At 44.4% G+C, this 17,587-nt stretch overlaps 1 protein-coding gene across 2 annotated transcripts in view; it reads right to left on the reverse strand.

The window, feature by feature from the left end:
• Positions 1 to 1,218: 1,218 nt before the first annotated feature.
• SOBP (sine oculis binding protein homolog) overlaps positions 1,219 to 17,587 on the reverse strand; it is a 98,478-nt gene continuing 82,109 nt past the window's right edge. For both annotated transcript variants that reach the window (XM_015858745.2, XM_015858744.2), the window contains 2 exons: positions 13,052 to 15,006; positions 1,219 to 2,942 (listed from right to left, as the gene is read on the reverse strand). In XM_015858745.2, coding sequence (XP_015714231.1) covers positions 13,054 to 15,006 — 1,953 coding nt within the window. In that variant the 3' untranslated portion in view covers positions 1,219 to 2,942; positions 13,052 to 13,053. The remainder of the gene's footprint in view (positions 2,943 to 13,051; positions 15,007 to 17,587) is intronic.

Here is a 17,587-nt window from a genome sequence, read left to right on the forward strand (position 1 = left end):
TCAGCAGCACTGGCCAAGAGCTGGGAAGCAAACACCCTCCTGTGAGACAGCTCCGGGCCTGCAAGCATGTTGCCGTTGCAGAGTTAGGGGCATTTGGGAGGAGTTTGGTTCTTCAAACAGCCCAGGCTTGATTTCGGGGGGAGCTCATGCACTGAAAAACCACATCCTTGCAAAAGGCACGTGGAGCACACTCCATGAACAGGCCCCAAATGCATGGGCATGAGCACACTGTGCTCACACATATCCCCTTGAAGGGAACAAAGCTGCTGTCAGAGCACCCATACGGGGCTCTTCTGTATATTTCAGGGCCTGAATCTTAGTGCAAAGTGAGATGTTGGGTCCTTTCCCCACACCCTGAATACTGCAGAAGCTGAGATATGGAGGTGCGAAAATGGAAGGGACATAGATATGGCCTCCAGGATCACTTGGAATCACTGAATGGCTTGAATTGGAAGAAACCTCAAAGCCCACCCAGTCCCACTCCCCGCCATGGGCAGGGCTGCCACCCTCAGCTCATCTGCCCAGGGCCCATCCAACCTGGCCTTGAGCGCCTCCAGGGATGGGGCACCACAGCTTCTATGGGCAGCTGTGCCAGTGCCTCACCACCCTCCAATTTAAAAATTTCTTCCTAAAATCTAACCTGAATTTTCCCTCTTTTAGTTTAACGCCATTCCTGTTTTACTATCGCTAACAGACCGTGTCAAAAGTTGGTCTCCCTCCTGCCTGTAAGTTCCCTTCAGGTACTGGAAGGTGGCAGTGAGGTCTGCTCCAGACTGAACAAGCTCAGCCTTTCTTCACAGGAGAGGTGCCATCACTTACGCACATTTCTCAACCCTCAGAGTGACCTTTGGGTCAGCAGTGACCAGGCAGGTAGAGGACAGAATAACCACATGTGCAAAAAGAAAACAATAATAATAATAAAACAACAGCACATTTAAGTGCATTTTTTTTTTCTTGAAGATTTATTTTGTTTTAATAAATCTGACATCAGTCAGGGAGAGAGAAAAGTGTTGCAAGCCCAGAAGGAAAGCGGAGCACACGGCGGGTGCTTGAGGTTCTTGCTCTCTTGAAGATGTTTCATCGCTGTCTCTTGGAGCTCTCTCCCTTGGCTCAGGAGTTGTCGAATCCCCCCTCCCCCCCCGCCCTTTTTTCTTTTTTTTTTTTTTTTTTTTTTTTTTTTTTTTTTTGTCTTTTTTTTTGTGTGTGTGTATTTTTTTTATTTTTTTTAAAAAGCGAGCTCGCTCGCCCGGTGTGTTTTCCAAGCTTTCACAGCTCTAATAAATAAGGAGCACCTGTAAAACAGTAGCTTGACTTAAGTGAATCTGTACAAAGGAAAATATAGAAATACAGTATATACATAGTGCTCACAGTGCACCGTCGCTACAAGGCTCTGGCTCAGCTGACTCGGAAACCCCATTCATTCCCAGCACCGCCAACACCGTCAGCCCCGCTTCTGCCAACTGCTCTCACTGCCCCTCAGCAGCCTTATAGAAAAGGTGTGCTCTGAACACTGGAGAGTGAACAACTGCTTTATTCGAGTTAGTAAACAGTTACACTGTATCACAAGGTGATCTGATTTTTTTAATTTTTTTTTGTTGTTTTTTGATTTTTTTTAGTGTTTTTTTTTTCTCTTATGTATTTTTTTGTTGTTGTTGTTTTGTTTTGTTTCGTTTCAGTTTGTATTTGTCAGAATGGGATACTCCACGACTCTCTTACCAATTCAGTGCCAGTATAACATGCTCTAGTGTACTTTTGGACTCTTGGCTACGACTGTACAAGTGCACACAAGTAAATTCTACCCTGTTATCCTCCACCCACTGATTGAGGATCGAATTGCACATTTCTCTTAACCATGACAGGAGAAAGCAAACAGTGAAACAGAATCATGAGGGATCTTTCTCACTTTACCCTTGTTTTCATTGGTTTGTCCATACCATTCTAATTATCATGAAAGGGCTATGCATATGGAGAGATTGTCTCACTGCCTTCCTGGATCACTGAAAACCATCAGGGTTGAAATTTCATCCGAGTCTTTCGTGACGCCCAGCAAATATTCCCCTCAGATTATTTTACACCTTGAGGGAATTTTGGTCTTTAGTTCAACACTCTTGCTCTGTTCCCAAATGGGGCGCTATTTAGGGGAATTTAAAGAGAAAGCTGAGAAGAATAAACATTTACTGAGTTCTCTTGGCATTCAGTCTCTGAAAAACCACAGTATAAACTATTCATGCTGCTTCTTACATCTGTCAAATCAAAAATTAAAAGCCATAAAAGTGTAACACTGAAAATATGGCATTAGAAAGGATAAAGGTGGCCTTTGTAAAAATAACAAGGAAAGTATATTAGCCAATAAAATATTCTACCTCTTCATTTAAAAGTGCATCGTGGGTAGGACAGAGATGACTCTGAAGCGTTGCTACTCCAGTATTACCCCTTTCCCCCATCAAAAATTGAATAGGTCCAAAACCATACAATGCAAATCACGATTCTTAGTGTAGCAGCAAAACCACAGCAGTTTTTCGAAGGAAAAAAAAAAAAAAAAAAAAGGAAAAAAAAAATCCATATCACTGTCCAGTCTCAAATATCTGAACTTTGAAGTTGGGGAGGGAAAAAGTACCTACGTTGGTCCATGTGGTTTTTGAAACCAGGGTGAAAAATCCCCACAGCAAGAAACCAAGAGGAGAAAGCGTTCCTTGGAGGAGAAGAGGGGCGGTCGCGGGAATGCTGAGCACACTGTGTGGGTCCATGATGTGCTGTCTTCTGGGTCAAAGGCACCCGTGGGACTGAGGCTTCCTCGGAGGGACTTCGTGACGGGAAGCTGCGTTATTTGTTTGACTTTTAGCCAGAGGGGTGGTGAGCGGACCAGCTGGTGTCGTTCGGTGGAGCGATGTGGTTTGCTCTGCTCCCTTTCTCCATGCAAGGTACCCTGTCGGCGAGCATTCCTGCAAAGCAGACAAAGACGGCGTTAACTCCCTGAGCACCCAGACCACTATATATAGGGTAAGGGGAGACATTTGGGTTTCAGGGCGATGGGCCCAGAGCCATGTGAGCAGAGTGCTGAGGACAAGAACTAGACTGAGAATTGGGATGCGTCCACTTCCTGAGTACTCTTCATAAAGTACAGGGCTGCTTTCTGTCACTTTTTGGCTTGCGGCCTTGCTCTGAGATTAACTAAGAAGTGAAGCAGTGAAAACAAATTCTACATCCTCTCTATGAAACCTCCCTCTGCACTTCAATTGTTTTGTCTGTTTTTTAACATACATCAAAGAAAATGACTGTCCATCCCTCATTAGTTGGCCTCAAATGGCTCAGCAGAGTGAGAAGTGATTTGGGAAGGAGCACATGAGGATGCTCCCTGGCTCTCAGTGCTTTCTCTGTGGAGCAGTCAGCTGGCTCTGTGCAGCCAGTTCATCTTCCCCCACTGCAGATAGGCTCCATGTAACAGCGCACAGGCTGGAGAAGCATCTTCCCCGGTGACTGGTTCCCATGACAGTCATTGTGTTTGATGAATGCATCTTTGTAGCAATCAAGTGACAGAATAAAAATCCATATCAGACACAGCATGCAAAGTTTTATAAAAAACAGATTAAGTACTGATCATTACCACTTCACAGTCAGATGTTCTACACCTTGTGCCAACACCAGTGCGCATGGCCAGCACAATGCAATCAGCTAGTTGTATCTCCCCCCAAAAACAAATGACTTCTTAGGAGAACAGCATAGGGAAGGAGAGTAGCTCCACTGAATGATGACCCAGTTCAGATGGGTAATGTGGAAAGTCCACCTGTGTGGATGTGGATATCATCAAGGTAGGTGAGAGCTGGGCTAATGCCATGGCAGTACTAGCAGATGGGAATAGCTGCTCCTCTTGTGCCCTAACTCCTCAGACAGCCATGCCATTGACCTGGCTTTGGACATGTGTGCACTCACAGAGGGTTTTTTTTCATGTCTGCTTCCCTCTCATTCTGTGCTCCACTGAATGTTTCTGTCTCCAGATTTGCATCATATTGTTCAGGAAAAAATAGATGCTGGGTGGGGAGGGGCAAGGCAGCCATTGATGTGGGCAGAGTTGGCAGAGTTTTCATCATTTAGCACAGCAGTTAATTCACCCGGACAATGAATGTTGATGTGCTAGAGGAGGCCTGGTTCATCTGGGACATGCACGGCCCTGGAGAAAAGGCATCACAATTCTTTTCTCAGGGAAACTGCTCTGAAAATAAACCACAAGTGTGCATCTAAAGTCAGCATGGGAGCAAGCTCAGCCGTGGAAACAGTCTGGAGTCATCTGTTACTTGTAATAGTTCTGTAGTTTATTCTATTTTTTTTCAACTATTCTTAAAGCTTCTTCATTAAAACCTTCCCTTTTGAATTCTTGATGATTTATCTTCCCATGAAGGGAGGCCACCATACGGCAAGAGTCAGGGGAGGTCTTCAGTACAAACGGGATAACAAGGTTATTCTTCTTCTGCACCACCCCTTGATTCTGAGGGTGGTGTTTTCTTTCTGCTCTGTTCTTGCAAGCTATGGATCCTTCTTCACTTTCAGTCAGATAGACAACCTGCGCTCTACCTCCCACTGGAATGTCCTCTAATCATCAGGTCTGTATTTTCCTATACATAACAGCTGTCACCAGCAACTCAGGCTGCAGCATCTTGGATTTCCATTTTCACACCTCGAGTGTCCTTGTCCTCTTCCTGCAGAGCAGGTGCTGCCTTAGGTACTCCAAAACATGCCTAGAAGAACCTCTCTATCCACCAGCCAAGGTGGGCAGATAGAGAGACCATCATATCAGCAATTTCCCCAGGACCTCTGTAAATATTTTCTTAACATAATTTTACACCATTTCAAAGAAGTTTATCTTCTTTTAACCTTTTGTAGGACAAGTGTTCAGGCAGTTCAATTAAACTCCCCTTCATTTTCACTCTGAACTAATGACAAAACCCATGTCAGCTACACTTTTCTGCCCAGCCACACAGCACCAACATTCTCTGGGCTTTCGCTCTGATTCACATTTGTGTGCATTTTGAGGTACGCAGGCAAGTCATGAAAAGCAGAAAATGCCATGACAGCTCTGGACTTCCAATCTCAGCCATCTGTGGAACACCACAGAGCATGTGGAGGGAGGTGATCCTCGCCCACTACTCTGCCCTGATGAGGCCTCATCTGGAGTAGTACACAGTTTAGGGCTCTCCAGTTCAAGAAAGACAAGGAACTTGCTTATCAGTATCTAAAGGGAGATTGTCAGGTAGATGGGGCCAGGTTCTTTCCTGTGGTGCTCTTTTCTGTGCTGTTCTTGTTCTGTCACTGTGCCCAGAGAAAGAACAAAAGGAAACAGGCACAAACTGGAACATCATGAGTTCCATATGAACAAGAGGAAAAACTACTTTGATGTTTTACTTTGATGGTGACATAGCACTGGAATAGGCTGCCCAGATTTTCCCTGTTTTTTATGTGCCCTCCATCCCCAAGAAAACAGAAACAATATCTTTACCACCAAAGTAACTGGTCCAGCAATAACTGCTGAACTGCTTCAAATAAAACCTAATTGGCATGTTAATTGAACTTTGGAAGTTAGGGTCAGAATTCAAATCTTCAGTGACCTCATCATGTACCTTTTATTTATGCTAGCCTTCAAGCATCTCTCAATTGCAGAATTCCTGTGGTGAAGGGTATTTTTTTTTGCCTTTGGATAAGAAACTTAGAAGTGGCAGCACAAAGTGGTTCACGAAAGCTTCTAAATATTTGGAGTGTAAGCAGGCAGCAGATCACAGTGACACAAAGTTTTGCATTTTACCATGTGGGCTCCAAATAAATAGCTGAAAATTGCTCTAACCTTAGGTTTAAATATCAGTTGACCAATGATGGGATGCAGATCTTTCCAGAGAAGCTGCAACTTGATATTTGTTTTATTCTGCACTACCCAACCCCTAAAACACTGTTTGGTTTTTGTTTTGGTTTGGTGGTTGTGTTTTGTTTTTTTTTTTGGAGTTGTATGCTTCTATAGGAGCCGATTACATTACACAGCCTGAAAGTCCAAAAGCAGAGCTGGAAGAAGGAGCACAGCAGAGTCTGGGGATGTCCTCTCAACAAACACAGCTCAGCCTCTTTGCCGCTGGATAATTTGTTGTTGTAGGTTGGCTTGAATTTAAGACAGTAATGTTTCAGAAACACTAGGAAAAGCAAGCCAGCTGCAGAGAGGATATCGTTACAAATTGAGACACATGTTGTACAGGGACACCATTCTTTTCAAATACCAAAATTGTGTCTGGGGAAGTAAAGCTATGCAAATAAGTCAGAGACAGAACCTCATTCTGTAATGTGCCGAGAGCCTTCAGCTTTCATTAGAAGCTCCAAGAGCTAAGCGTGTACACTGCTTCAAAGGATCAAGCCCAGGCATTTAATTAACTGTAATTGTCATGGCAGAAGAGAATGTGGAATATGTGAGGGTTTTGTAAAATGCTGGAGTTTGATTCATATCTCTTACGAGATGGTCAAATGTACTTCCGCAGTCCCTGGTCCCAGGAGCGAAATGCATCTTCTTATCTAAAAAGTATGAACAAGGTAAGGTTACGGCTCAGGTAAGACTGAGCTGTGAGGCCTTGACTGGTGGAGGCATCCAGCAGCGTACTGAACTTCCCTGGTTTGCTGTAGTTAACCTAAGAATTAGACAGGAAGAGACTCAGGAGGTAATCTGGAAACATAAAAAATGCTTCAGAAAATCTTGCTTGGCATAGCCTTGATTTCCTCCTGATATCTTGCACAAACAGCTTTGCTTCTGCTTTGCTTGATTCTCCCATAGATTTCTGAACAGGAATTCTCTTTTTCTTCATCTCTGTCATTCACTGCTTGATTATGTCCAGCTCTTTTGCAACCGCCACCTTCAAAAGTGTTTTGCTCCTTCCTGACCCACATTCAGGTATTTCTCATAACACTGAGAAACAGTTTACAAGCTCCTCACAGCTCTTCAGAGTTCACCACTCAGCTCGGAAGTTGGCCATGGTTGCCTCAGGGTCAAGCTTCACAAAGGCATTTGAGCGCTTAACTCTTTATCAGATTTCAGTGGCAATGAGGCACGTGCTGTCTAACACCTTGTCCTCTGAATTGTAAAAGGTAATAGTTGGCTCTGATTATGTTTTTACAAGGATGGCTGTCTGCTTAACTCTGATCTTTGTTGTTGTACACTCCGTATTTAACCATGAGCTGTGCTTTTCTCCCCATAAATTTTATGTGCACCACTGGCTTTGGTAGTTCAACAGAATGAGAACACACTGATGGAGAGCTTGAGCTTCTCCCTACACCTATTACACACTCACAGGCAGCGGAGGGGCAGTGCTGAGCTCTGCTATGTGTGACAGTGACAAGGCCCGAGGGAATGACATGGAGCTGTGTCAGGGGAACTTAGGTGGCTGAAGATGTGTCCTTGTGTTTTATTTGCCAAGAATTCTAGATACCAACTACTTTCTGCAAAAGACAAGGTGTAGGTATTTTCTAAACTGCGTTCAGGAATCAGATTTTCTATTTAAAACATATGCCCTGGGAGGTTTTATGGAAAATCAGGAGGAAAATCAGGAGAAACTAGCACTTGTTGAAAGGATTTCAAGGCATGTACACTGATCTACAGCACTGTACCACAAACATACTATTTACTGCCACCGAGATTGAAGCTATCGCTCCCACATCCCAGCAGCAAGATGTGGGAGCTGAAAGCAGCTCTGCAAGTATGTCATTTTATACTTCAATATTTTGAGAACCCTTTCTTTTTTCTGTTTATTTCTTTCCTTTCTCCTCATTTTTGTTTCTCTCTTTTCCCCTTCCTTTCCTTCTTTTTCTCTTTCTCTTTCTTTCTTTCTTTCTTTCTTTCTTTCTCTTTCTTTCTTTCTTTCTTTCTTTCTTTCTTTCTTTCTTTCTTTCTTTCTTTCTTTCTTTCTTTCTTTCTTTCTTTCTTTCTTTCTTTCCTTCCTTCCTTCCTTCCTTCCTTCCTTCCTTCCTTCCTTCCTTCCTTCCTTCCTTCCTTCCTTCCTTCCTTCCTTCCTTTCCTTCCTTCCTTTCCTTCCTTTCCTTTCCTTCCTTCCTTCCTTCTCTTCCTCTCTCTTCCTTCCTTCCTTCCTTCTCCTTCCTTCCTTCCCTCCTTCCTTCCTTCCTTCCTTCCCTCCTTCCTTTCCTTCCTTCGCCTTCCTTCCTTCTCCTTCCTTCCTTCCTTCCTTCCTTCCTTCCTTCCTTCCTTCCTTCCTTCCTTCCTTTCCTTCCTTCCTTTCCCTTCCTTCCTTCTCCCCTCCCTCCCCTCCCTCCTCTCTTTTTCCTTTTCTCTTCTCTTCTCTTCTCTCTCTCTCTCTCTTCTGCCCTCTCTCTGTCCCTCCTTCCCTCCCTCCCTCCCTCCCTCCTTCCCTTCTTCCCTCCCTTCCTCCCTTTTTCCCTTTCTTTAGAGAAACACTTTTTTCTGACTCCATATACCTGAAAAGCTACTCAGGCCATTTTTAAACGTAAGATCACACTGCTTGAGCCAGGCAGCTCTCAAGGGCAAAACATCAGTTTCAACCAAATGTGTTTAAGGATATGTGGTGTTAACAGTCTCTCCTCTCACCCTTAGAATAAATGGAAATATTCTGTAGGCTCATAAGAAGCCAGATGAAGGAAAAATTCTGAACCATAAGAGTAGGTGTTAAGTGTATTAGTTCAATTACTTAGCCGATTTAAATTAATTTAACACCAGTAAAACTATATCCAGTTAAAATTAGCTAAGGCTCTGGCCCATAATAGCTTGTCAACAAAGATGACTGGCATAAAAATGTGTGCAACTATACAAAATCTGTTTTGAAGCAGACCTTTAAGGTCAAATTCTAGCCTGGTCAGAGCAATAAGAGCAGGGTATGATGCTGGTAGATAGATGCTACAATGATGGGTTAGCTATAAAAATTCTTAGGACAGAAAGGGAGGTTAATAGTTATGGCTCTTGCCTCAGGAATTTTGACCAGAGAAGGAAATCTTGTGCTGGACCATTATGGGCATGGGAATTCACAATGGAATATATATTACTTCTAGCCTAAACTGGAGTATTCTGCTCATTGTATACTTTTATGACTACTATGTAAGGATGACCTCAATATATCGACTAGACAGCTGGAAGTTTGGGCTTATAACTCATCAGATGCTGACCCCAAGACATATGAGTTGGTTCAGTAGGTGGCCACACTCCTACTATCCCCATTACTTCTGGGAGAAATTCTGTTTATACAAGCAGAAAAGCTCCTTCCTTTCTTTACCCCTCTGCCCCCAACTTAGGACAAGTAACAAACATACACACACATGCACATACACAGAAGTTAGATGTGAGTTTAGCCTGCGCTGTGTCATTTTCCATTCAATTTACCAGTACTATTACATTAAAGTCAAGCAATCTTTGGAGTTTTCAGTTCAGTTTTCCTTAGGAAACCATATCCTACACCAGAACTGTGGGGTTAAGGCTGAACCCTCCTGCACATAGAGAATGCAGGCAGGCAACACTAATTTAAAACTATTTTTGCTCAAACTCAAGAAAACTGAACTGAACAGTCTTCCTTGCTTCAGTGCTCTATCATAGTAGGACTCTGGCACTGGGACATCTTTTACCACCTCTTTGAATTGCATCAAACTAGAACAGCTTGACAGTTCACATCCTGATTCAGAGACTAAACTTTAACATCAAGGATTATGTTGCTGATTAGCACTTTCAATAATCAAGTAATTGGTACGTTAAATAATCTGGAGTTTGGCAACTTGCCTGAAAAGGTCACGCTTACATTGATTCCTTTATAGAGAGTCCACGTTGCCATTACTTGAATTCAATCTGTCTGTCAAGAACTGTAGCATAAAAATATTTGGCTAATTTCCTTCATTTCATACAATTTGATAGGAAATAAAATCCAGGAAAAGCTGCACGCTATGGCAATGTGTTCAGACATTCCTGCTGGAGGAGGGGATCAAGAGAGAAAAAGACAACTCTCTGGACATTTTCTTCTCTCAGGTCAATGTGACCAGTGCAATGAACAATGCTGAGGGCCCCAGTCAGCACAATTAGTAGTGCAGAACCTAATCTTTTTGGGTTTTTATTAGAGTTTTTGTCAGGCTGGGAGGCTCTGGTGTTTGATATTCCCCACAGCCATGTTGCTGATAGAGCAGGCTTTTCTCTCCACCCTTCTCAAGGCATGGGCAGAGAAGCCATGGGAGTGGTGGAAGTCCAGGCTGTGGCGTAAGCTTGAAGCGATACTGCGCCCAACATTTGTCCCCAACTGTGTGGACACAGAAGCTCTGAGTCCTGCACAGCTCTTGCAGACAAGCTTCTTGAAGGCCAGAAATATGTAATATAGAAAAATAGGTCCCACGCCCCCCCTGGACTCATTGTTACCAGCGCTAGTGAAAGGAGGGCTCTGCATGAAACCAAAGAGTCCTCACCTCAAATCAATCATCGGGCCTACACAAATCACTTGTGCGTGCCTTGAGAGACTCAAAACCCACCCGCATTTCACTGAGGTACCCACTGGAATGAGATGCTTATCAAACTGTTTATTTCTGCAGCGCATTTGGGGTATCCTCTTTCCTTCGAAACACACAAAGATCCTGGTTTCACGTGTCTGCATAGAGGCTACTTCTTTTCTTTTTTTGTGAAGAAAGGAGGGATGAGCACAGCTTGACTAATAGCCACTGCTGTGCTATGCCAAGCTGTTGCATGAAGCAGCAGTGGCATGACAGACAACTAGGCTGGGCTTTGTCTCCCTTCAATTCCAGTGTGTATGGGGATGTCGAGATCTGCACCAGTCACCCTCAGTTTCCTTCACAGCAGAGAGAAATAGGTGCTCCTAGGGCACAATTCATCTCAGCTGTCTGCACTGTGGATTCAGGATGAGCTCAACTGTCTCTTTGAAGCGCCTCTTTCTCTAGTCTGGCTTAAAAGAGAGTTCAGACAATGAGATCAGCTGTGTCTTCATTACTGATGTCTACATAGGGTCAGATTGGGTTTGCCTGGCTAACCAAGAACCTTCCTGTAAGGTAGTCCTTACACTGAGACAAAGGACTGTGTAAAACTGGGTGAATGGGAAAATGGTTATTCCTGAGGATAACCGAAGTGCTAGCTATTGACATTTAGAGAATATAAACAGCCGAGAACAATAACCGAGTGGAAAAGCATCTCTTTTTTCAGTGCAGACTGTACCATTTGCCCAATCCCTCTGTCAAACACCATCCTCGATGTCATGCATTATCATGTCAACAGGTAAGAGTACACAGCTCAGTGAAGCCACAACTCTCCCTGAGTTTAAAGGCTTTGAATGACACTAAAGCCATCCCACTGCTGAGACCTCAGAGAAGTGGCATTAATGCAGCCTGAGTGGTCCAGGCAAGCTATGCACACATGGAAGTCAGTGCACGCTAAGAAACAGCCTGTAAGAATACAGCATCAGCACACAAGTGCACAAGTCTTTTAGCACTGGACTGAAATAAAGCACAGTGATGGAGAGGTGGATTGAGGTGGGAGGAGTTGTGTTAACCACACTTGTCTTAAAACTAAATAAAAGGGATTCAGTCAAACAGTGGGCTTCTCATTTGATCCAGTCCCCACCCCTCAGTAAAAGCATATGTACATTTATGCAGAAACGAATTTTCAAGCTCCAAAGGCGGGACACTGTGCTATACAAAAAAGATCTTGCTGCTTAAATAACCAAATAATAGAATATACAGACATACAGTGCATCCAAACCAGGGAGAGTAACAAATACAAGGGAGTCCTGGCTACACTGTGGTTTCTTTGATGGTGCGATTAGCCCGCACTGGTGGAGCAGGGAGATACTGCAATGTCTCAGTTCCCACAACAGGCACTATCTACGGCTGTAGATGCCAAGCTGCTCAAGGTAATGTTCATACTGCACTGCTGCAGTCACTATTTGTGCTACCAGGGACACAGATTTACTGGAGGCTACAGAATATTCCATGGATTATAATGAAATCTGGCATCTCCCCAAGCCACATCCAGCAAAACATCAGTATTTTGCTGCTGAACAGATTTCTACTAACACCCACCATTTTCCCTTTTCCTGAAAGAAATTCTCCATGCTTGTGAATCTAAACAAATGCAATTACATTTGTTTCTTGCTTACAAGTCTGAAGCAATAGTCACGTATTAAGCTAACAGCTTTATAAAGGTGCTGTTTTATCAGAGGGATCGGTAAGTTGGGAATAAGTAGTGAAGAGTGGGGGAGGATTCTGCCTCTCTTGCAGAAACCTTGGCCAAGCCACCTGTTGGTGGACTTACCCAAACTGCTGCCTCATTTTGCAGCTCTCCCATTGACCACACACCCATAGCAACTGCAGGGCTGATGGAAATCTCAACTGCCAAAGACAAGTGCCTCAGCTAAGAGAGGAAAGCCCCGTGGCAAGACCCACAGCTGCATGCTACCTATTGAGTGCCCCTTAAGCTAAGCCACAGTGAGCAGGTGCAACAGCAGGTAGTCCCCAAGTGCCAGCACCCGAGGAAGGAGGGCTCAGCAAGAGAGACTCAGCCCTGGAGAGCATCCTGGCTGGAAGTGAGAATACGGTCTGGAGGCAGGCCAAAACAAGATGGCTGGAGATGACCATTTGGTAAGTCAACTGGATCCAAGCTAACTGTAAGCAGCTGGGTAATCCTGCTGTATGCCATGCTGCAGGGCAATTTCAATCATCATCATGAAGGCTTGAGTTGCTGGGTAACTCAGCTGGAATAAGTAAGCAGATTAATGGCCCAGACCTAAGCCATATCCTAGGCAGAAAACCACTGAATTTGACATACACAACACACAGCCAGCACCATCACAAAATGTTCTCTGAGCAGAAGTGTAATGAGGCTACTGACGGATGGAGTACTGACAAGAACAAATGCAGTGCAACACAAAGAATAATATTAAAACATAAATACCAATACTTTTCTTAAAGCGCTGATAAATTGGAATGTGTGTCCTTCTGTTTTAGAAAGGCCACAGCCACATTTGACCTCACACCTGCAAATAACCATTCCACTCACACAGAAGGCAGTAGTGATGACACAAACCTTTACTTATTCTGATTTCGAATTCGGAGACACCTCCTTTTCAATGGTGGCTCCAGATCCTCTGGCCCTGTGCTGAGGATTGGCGTTGACATAATACACGGTGCGATAGCAGTCTTTTCTGCTGGTTTTGGCACAGGTTGGATCACGCAACCTGTCTTGGGCAGCATCCGCAAAGCATACGCATGGTCCTCGTCTGCCGGGTTATTGAGGTTGGGGTCCTGCTTGTCTCCTCCAGCAAGGGGCTCTTCCCCAGCCTTCTTGCCAGTGTCTCCCTCCAGGTGGCAGTTGGATGCGCAGTTATTCTCCTTCACAGACTCCAGCTCGCTCACCGCCAGCTCCTCTGGGGGCTGCAGCTTTTTCGGATCCTGGGGTGGCTCTGGGTTCTTGGAACCCTCTGTGCTCTTTGTGCCATTCACAATGACATTGCACACGGCTGCTCCAGCTTCCAGTCCCGGTGTGCCGGAGGCCAAGGAAACAGGGCAGCAGTGGGCTGCGTCACCACATGGTAATGTCTTTGAGTCAATGGGGCTGCAATTGTCCCTGCAGTCACTGCAGTTCCTTTTGTCTGAGCTACCAAAAGCCAAATTTACAACACTGTTAGGCTCACGCTCGACTTTCACTTGGGCATGTAGAGCCCTGTGGATAACATTGTGCAGCCTAGACCGGTGGCCTACCGTTAGGTCTATCACACCATCCTGCGGACCCTGTAGCACACTGGGGAAACCAAATTTACTGTTCACAGGACTACTAGGTCTGACAGTCAAGTCAACAACTTCATTTTTACTGTGCTCCTGAAGCACTTGAGCTTGATTTAGGGACTGGCCTGAGCAGCTCGGAGAAGAGTCGGAGGGTTTGGACGATCCTTGCTTTGACTCTCGAGGGGATGAAGAGCTATTGGGTGGCTTTGCTCCAGGTGTCTCGCTGGAGTTACTCGGAATGAAGTTTTCACCGTTGCTGGAGAAACCACTGGGGGGTTTGGAATCGTTGATGTGAGGGATAGGGATGGGGATGGGAATGGGGACGGGCAAAGGGACAATGACAGGATATGGCACTAGTAGAGTCGGGGGTGGCACCAGCGGGGCAAGGGATGGCAGCCCAAAGTTCATCATCTGTGGCATAGGCATAGGACCATTTGGCATCATGCTGACGGGGGGAAAGGGAAGACTGGGCAAAGGGGCTCCAGGAGGAGGGGGTGGCAGCAAGCCTGGAGGGTTCCCAGGCATGGTCGGTGTCGTGGGGGGGTGGATGTGAGGGGAAAGCATTGGCCTGTGCATGGGGCTGGAGGTGGGACCCATATTTCTGGGGCCACCTGGTGGTGGACCGATTCCAGGGATCATCGGATTTGACAGAGGGCTGTTAGGATTTGAAGCATGGTGAGGCGGCCCACGAATAAATGGCGGACGGATTTGCTGCATAATTTGCTGTTCCATGAATATGGGCAGCGGAACTGGCCCACGGTTTGTCATCACCATGGGAGGACTGCGAGGTGGGACACCAATTGGAGGCACAATGCTAGCAGGTGGCTGGACAGAAACCGGCGGAATATTTGGATTCTCACTGATGGGAATAGGTTTGGGAACTGGCGTGGGGATTTTAGTGACAGAGCAGTTGGCAGTGTCAGACGGAGAGGCAGTGGTAGAGGCTGATGGTCCAGGACCTTGAATTTGGCCAGCTGCAGACGCTGGGGATGGGGCTTTTCTCCGAGCATCTGCTAGCGGTATATTCCAAGAATCTGGAGTCAGCAGCTGTACTCCAGTGCCTTCTGCTTTATTTTCGACTGGAGGATGTAATGTACTGCACAGTCCAGCTGGAAGATTGGCCTGTGTCTCTTTGTAGAAAATGTCCATTTTGTACTGATTGAGACATTTTGCACTGCAGAACTGAAGCCTTCTTTCCCCGTCCCCAAAATCCAGATACTCTTTTGTGTGTCTTATGTGCTTACACCAGTCACATACCTACAACACAGTAATAAAATCAAATCAGGTAAGAAAAGTAATTTTCTCCTCATAGTGTTATTTTAAAAGTCATTTTTCAGTTGCTTTCTAAATGCATTATTTTTATAGCATTAAAAAAAAAAGTTACGTTTGTGAAAACTAACATTTTTTCACCCAAAATATTGGAGAATGGAATACTGCTTCCTTTACTGGCTATTACGGTCTCAATTCTGTCTTATACAGTACGTCACATATTTTATAGCCATGCCACAGCAAAGATTCCTCAGCTGGCATAAACTGTTATAGCACACATATGTATACATAAAAAAGCCCCATATGAACATGGCTGTGATTACTCGTCAGTGGTAAACTAAACACACTGTTACCATCTCCAATGCAATACTAGATGGTAAATATAACAAGAGGGAAAGGACACTGAAAGCCACTGGAAATGAACGTAAACCATTGCCACTACATCATAAACTGTAATATTTTATACTTTATTAATGGTATTAAATAGTAAGGTGGAAAGGGTGTGGTATTTTAAAGTGGCATCACAAAGCAAGAGCATCATTCATCCCCTGCCCATTATTCCAGACAGTAACTTGGAAATAGTCAGGAAATCTGTGGGACATTCAAGTTAGTCCTAACTCACGATGTTTCTGAGCTCTTTGCCCTCTTTTGCATAGTGGTCACTTTGGCTAAACCTTCTTGGCGATAAGGCCACAGTAAAAAGTTTGCACTGTGGGCTTTTTCTTTTCTTTCTTTTAAATTCACCTCCTTTCCATTTAATCCCTTTCCGTGTTACTACTGGTGTGGTAAAGCTATAGCCAATTTTTTTTCTAAAGTGAGGCTGCAGAACTAATGAAGCTGTGAAAGGTTTTCTCAGTTGCAAACCACCAGGCACCAAAGTTCAAAAAATAGTCATTCCAGGCTTCAGAATCCATTACTTCAGAGAAATTATTGTGATTTCATTAACACATTAATTTTGCAACACCAACAGCTCTCACAGATGGTGAAGACATGATCTACAATTCAAATATGACTCTTGTTTGCACAAATGCCTTTCCTTCATATGGCATTTTAAACAAGAATTAATATGAGTAATCTTGCCATAGCTATAAACAGATAAACAGATGTCAGAATTTTCAGTGCCTCACTTTTTTGACAGAATTTTACACACACAGTTAAAAAAAAAAAAGCCTCCTTGTCATTTACATTAGCTCTCAAAATACTCCACCGGCAGAGATCCGCGGTGCTTCCTATCCGCACACTGAGCCTATGACCATGTCAGAATACACTGGGGTATCATTTGCTCTGCCTTTTCCAAACAGGCAGTTTGAGCCCGCTTTGAATGACTGCACCCTTTGTATGAAAACAAACAAAAAAAAAAAAGGAATATGATTGTGAAAAGTCTGCATTAAAAGGATAATTAATTTTAATAACGACTGGCCATATAAACAATTCAAAACAACATATGTCGGGCATCTGATTACCCATCTCATTTAACTCTCAGCTTTCTTGTAATATAAACAGTGGTGACATTTTTGAGTTTTCAGTAATATATCTTATATATATATACGTACATATACACACACATGCACACACACCCCCAGCACACTATCAGACCGCCGATTTTGGCTCTGCAACATTTGGGTTTCCCGGTCTAGTTGCTGTTTGATTCCTTCCCTGCCTCCACACCCCATTCACACCCACACTCCTTTTCTCTAGCAGGAAGATTTTATCCCAGGTTTTAAATCAAACTGAATAATTGCTGGAGGAACAGCTATGAAGTCACTGCTGAAGCACAGCAATTCCAGGCCCAGGTTGGGCACAAGGATGAGGCACAATGGGAGATAAACCACAGGGCATCTAATTCCATGGTGCTTCTGCAGCCTTCCTGTGGGCATGTTCCCCCCATGATGACTCACACAAGGAAGAATGTCCCTCTGTGTGTTACAAATGAGGCTTTACGTGGCTTTGCAAGGCGCCATCTCTCCCTTGGCTCCAGCACTGGGGCCTTGCAACCCCTTGCTGCAAACACGTGGCCATGGGCATTGAACCATCTCAGGTATTTGGCACTGGATGGATTGTGCCACCCCCTTGGCAAATCAACACCACACCATCCCACGATGAGCTGATGGAAACACCTTGTAATTGACCTCCTGAATTTTTTTGGCTTGCCACAACCATCCGAGCTGACAAAAGAGGAATCTGTGAGTCTATGCTGTGAGTTAATAAAGTGCTGTTTGCCTCGGTGATGCTGATGGATTTACCTTAAAGCAATTTTTGATGCAAAACTCACTCCTACAGTAAAAAACGCTATCTATCTATTTTGCACGTATGTAATCAGGACATAAAGCACTCTGCAGCCAAGGCTTCACCTTCCCCCAGGAAAAAGAAAGGAAACCAATTCTCAACTTGTACACCTGGTGCCAAAGAAGCACCTGAGAAATACAAGGGAAGATACAGCCCTCTTACCACCCCAGGAAGAGCCTCCATTGGTGCCTTCAATTAAACAGTCCAAAAGAAGAATACAGCAAAATCAAAACCAAACCCAAACCACTTATGACATTTCTCCTAATCATTTAATTTTATTAGT

The sequence above is a fragment of the Coturnix japonica genome, chromosome 3 (assembly GCF_001577835.2).
Source record: "Coturnix japonica isolate 7356 chromosome 3, Coturnix japonica 2.1, whole genome shotgun sequence".
Classification (NCBI taxonomy): domain Eukaryota; kingdom Metazoa; phylum Chordata; class Aves; order Galliformes; family Phasianidae; genus Coturnix; species Coturnix japonica.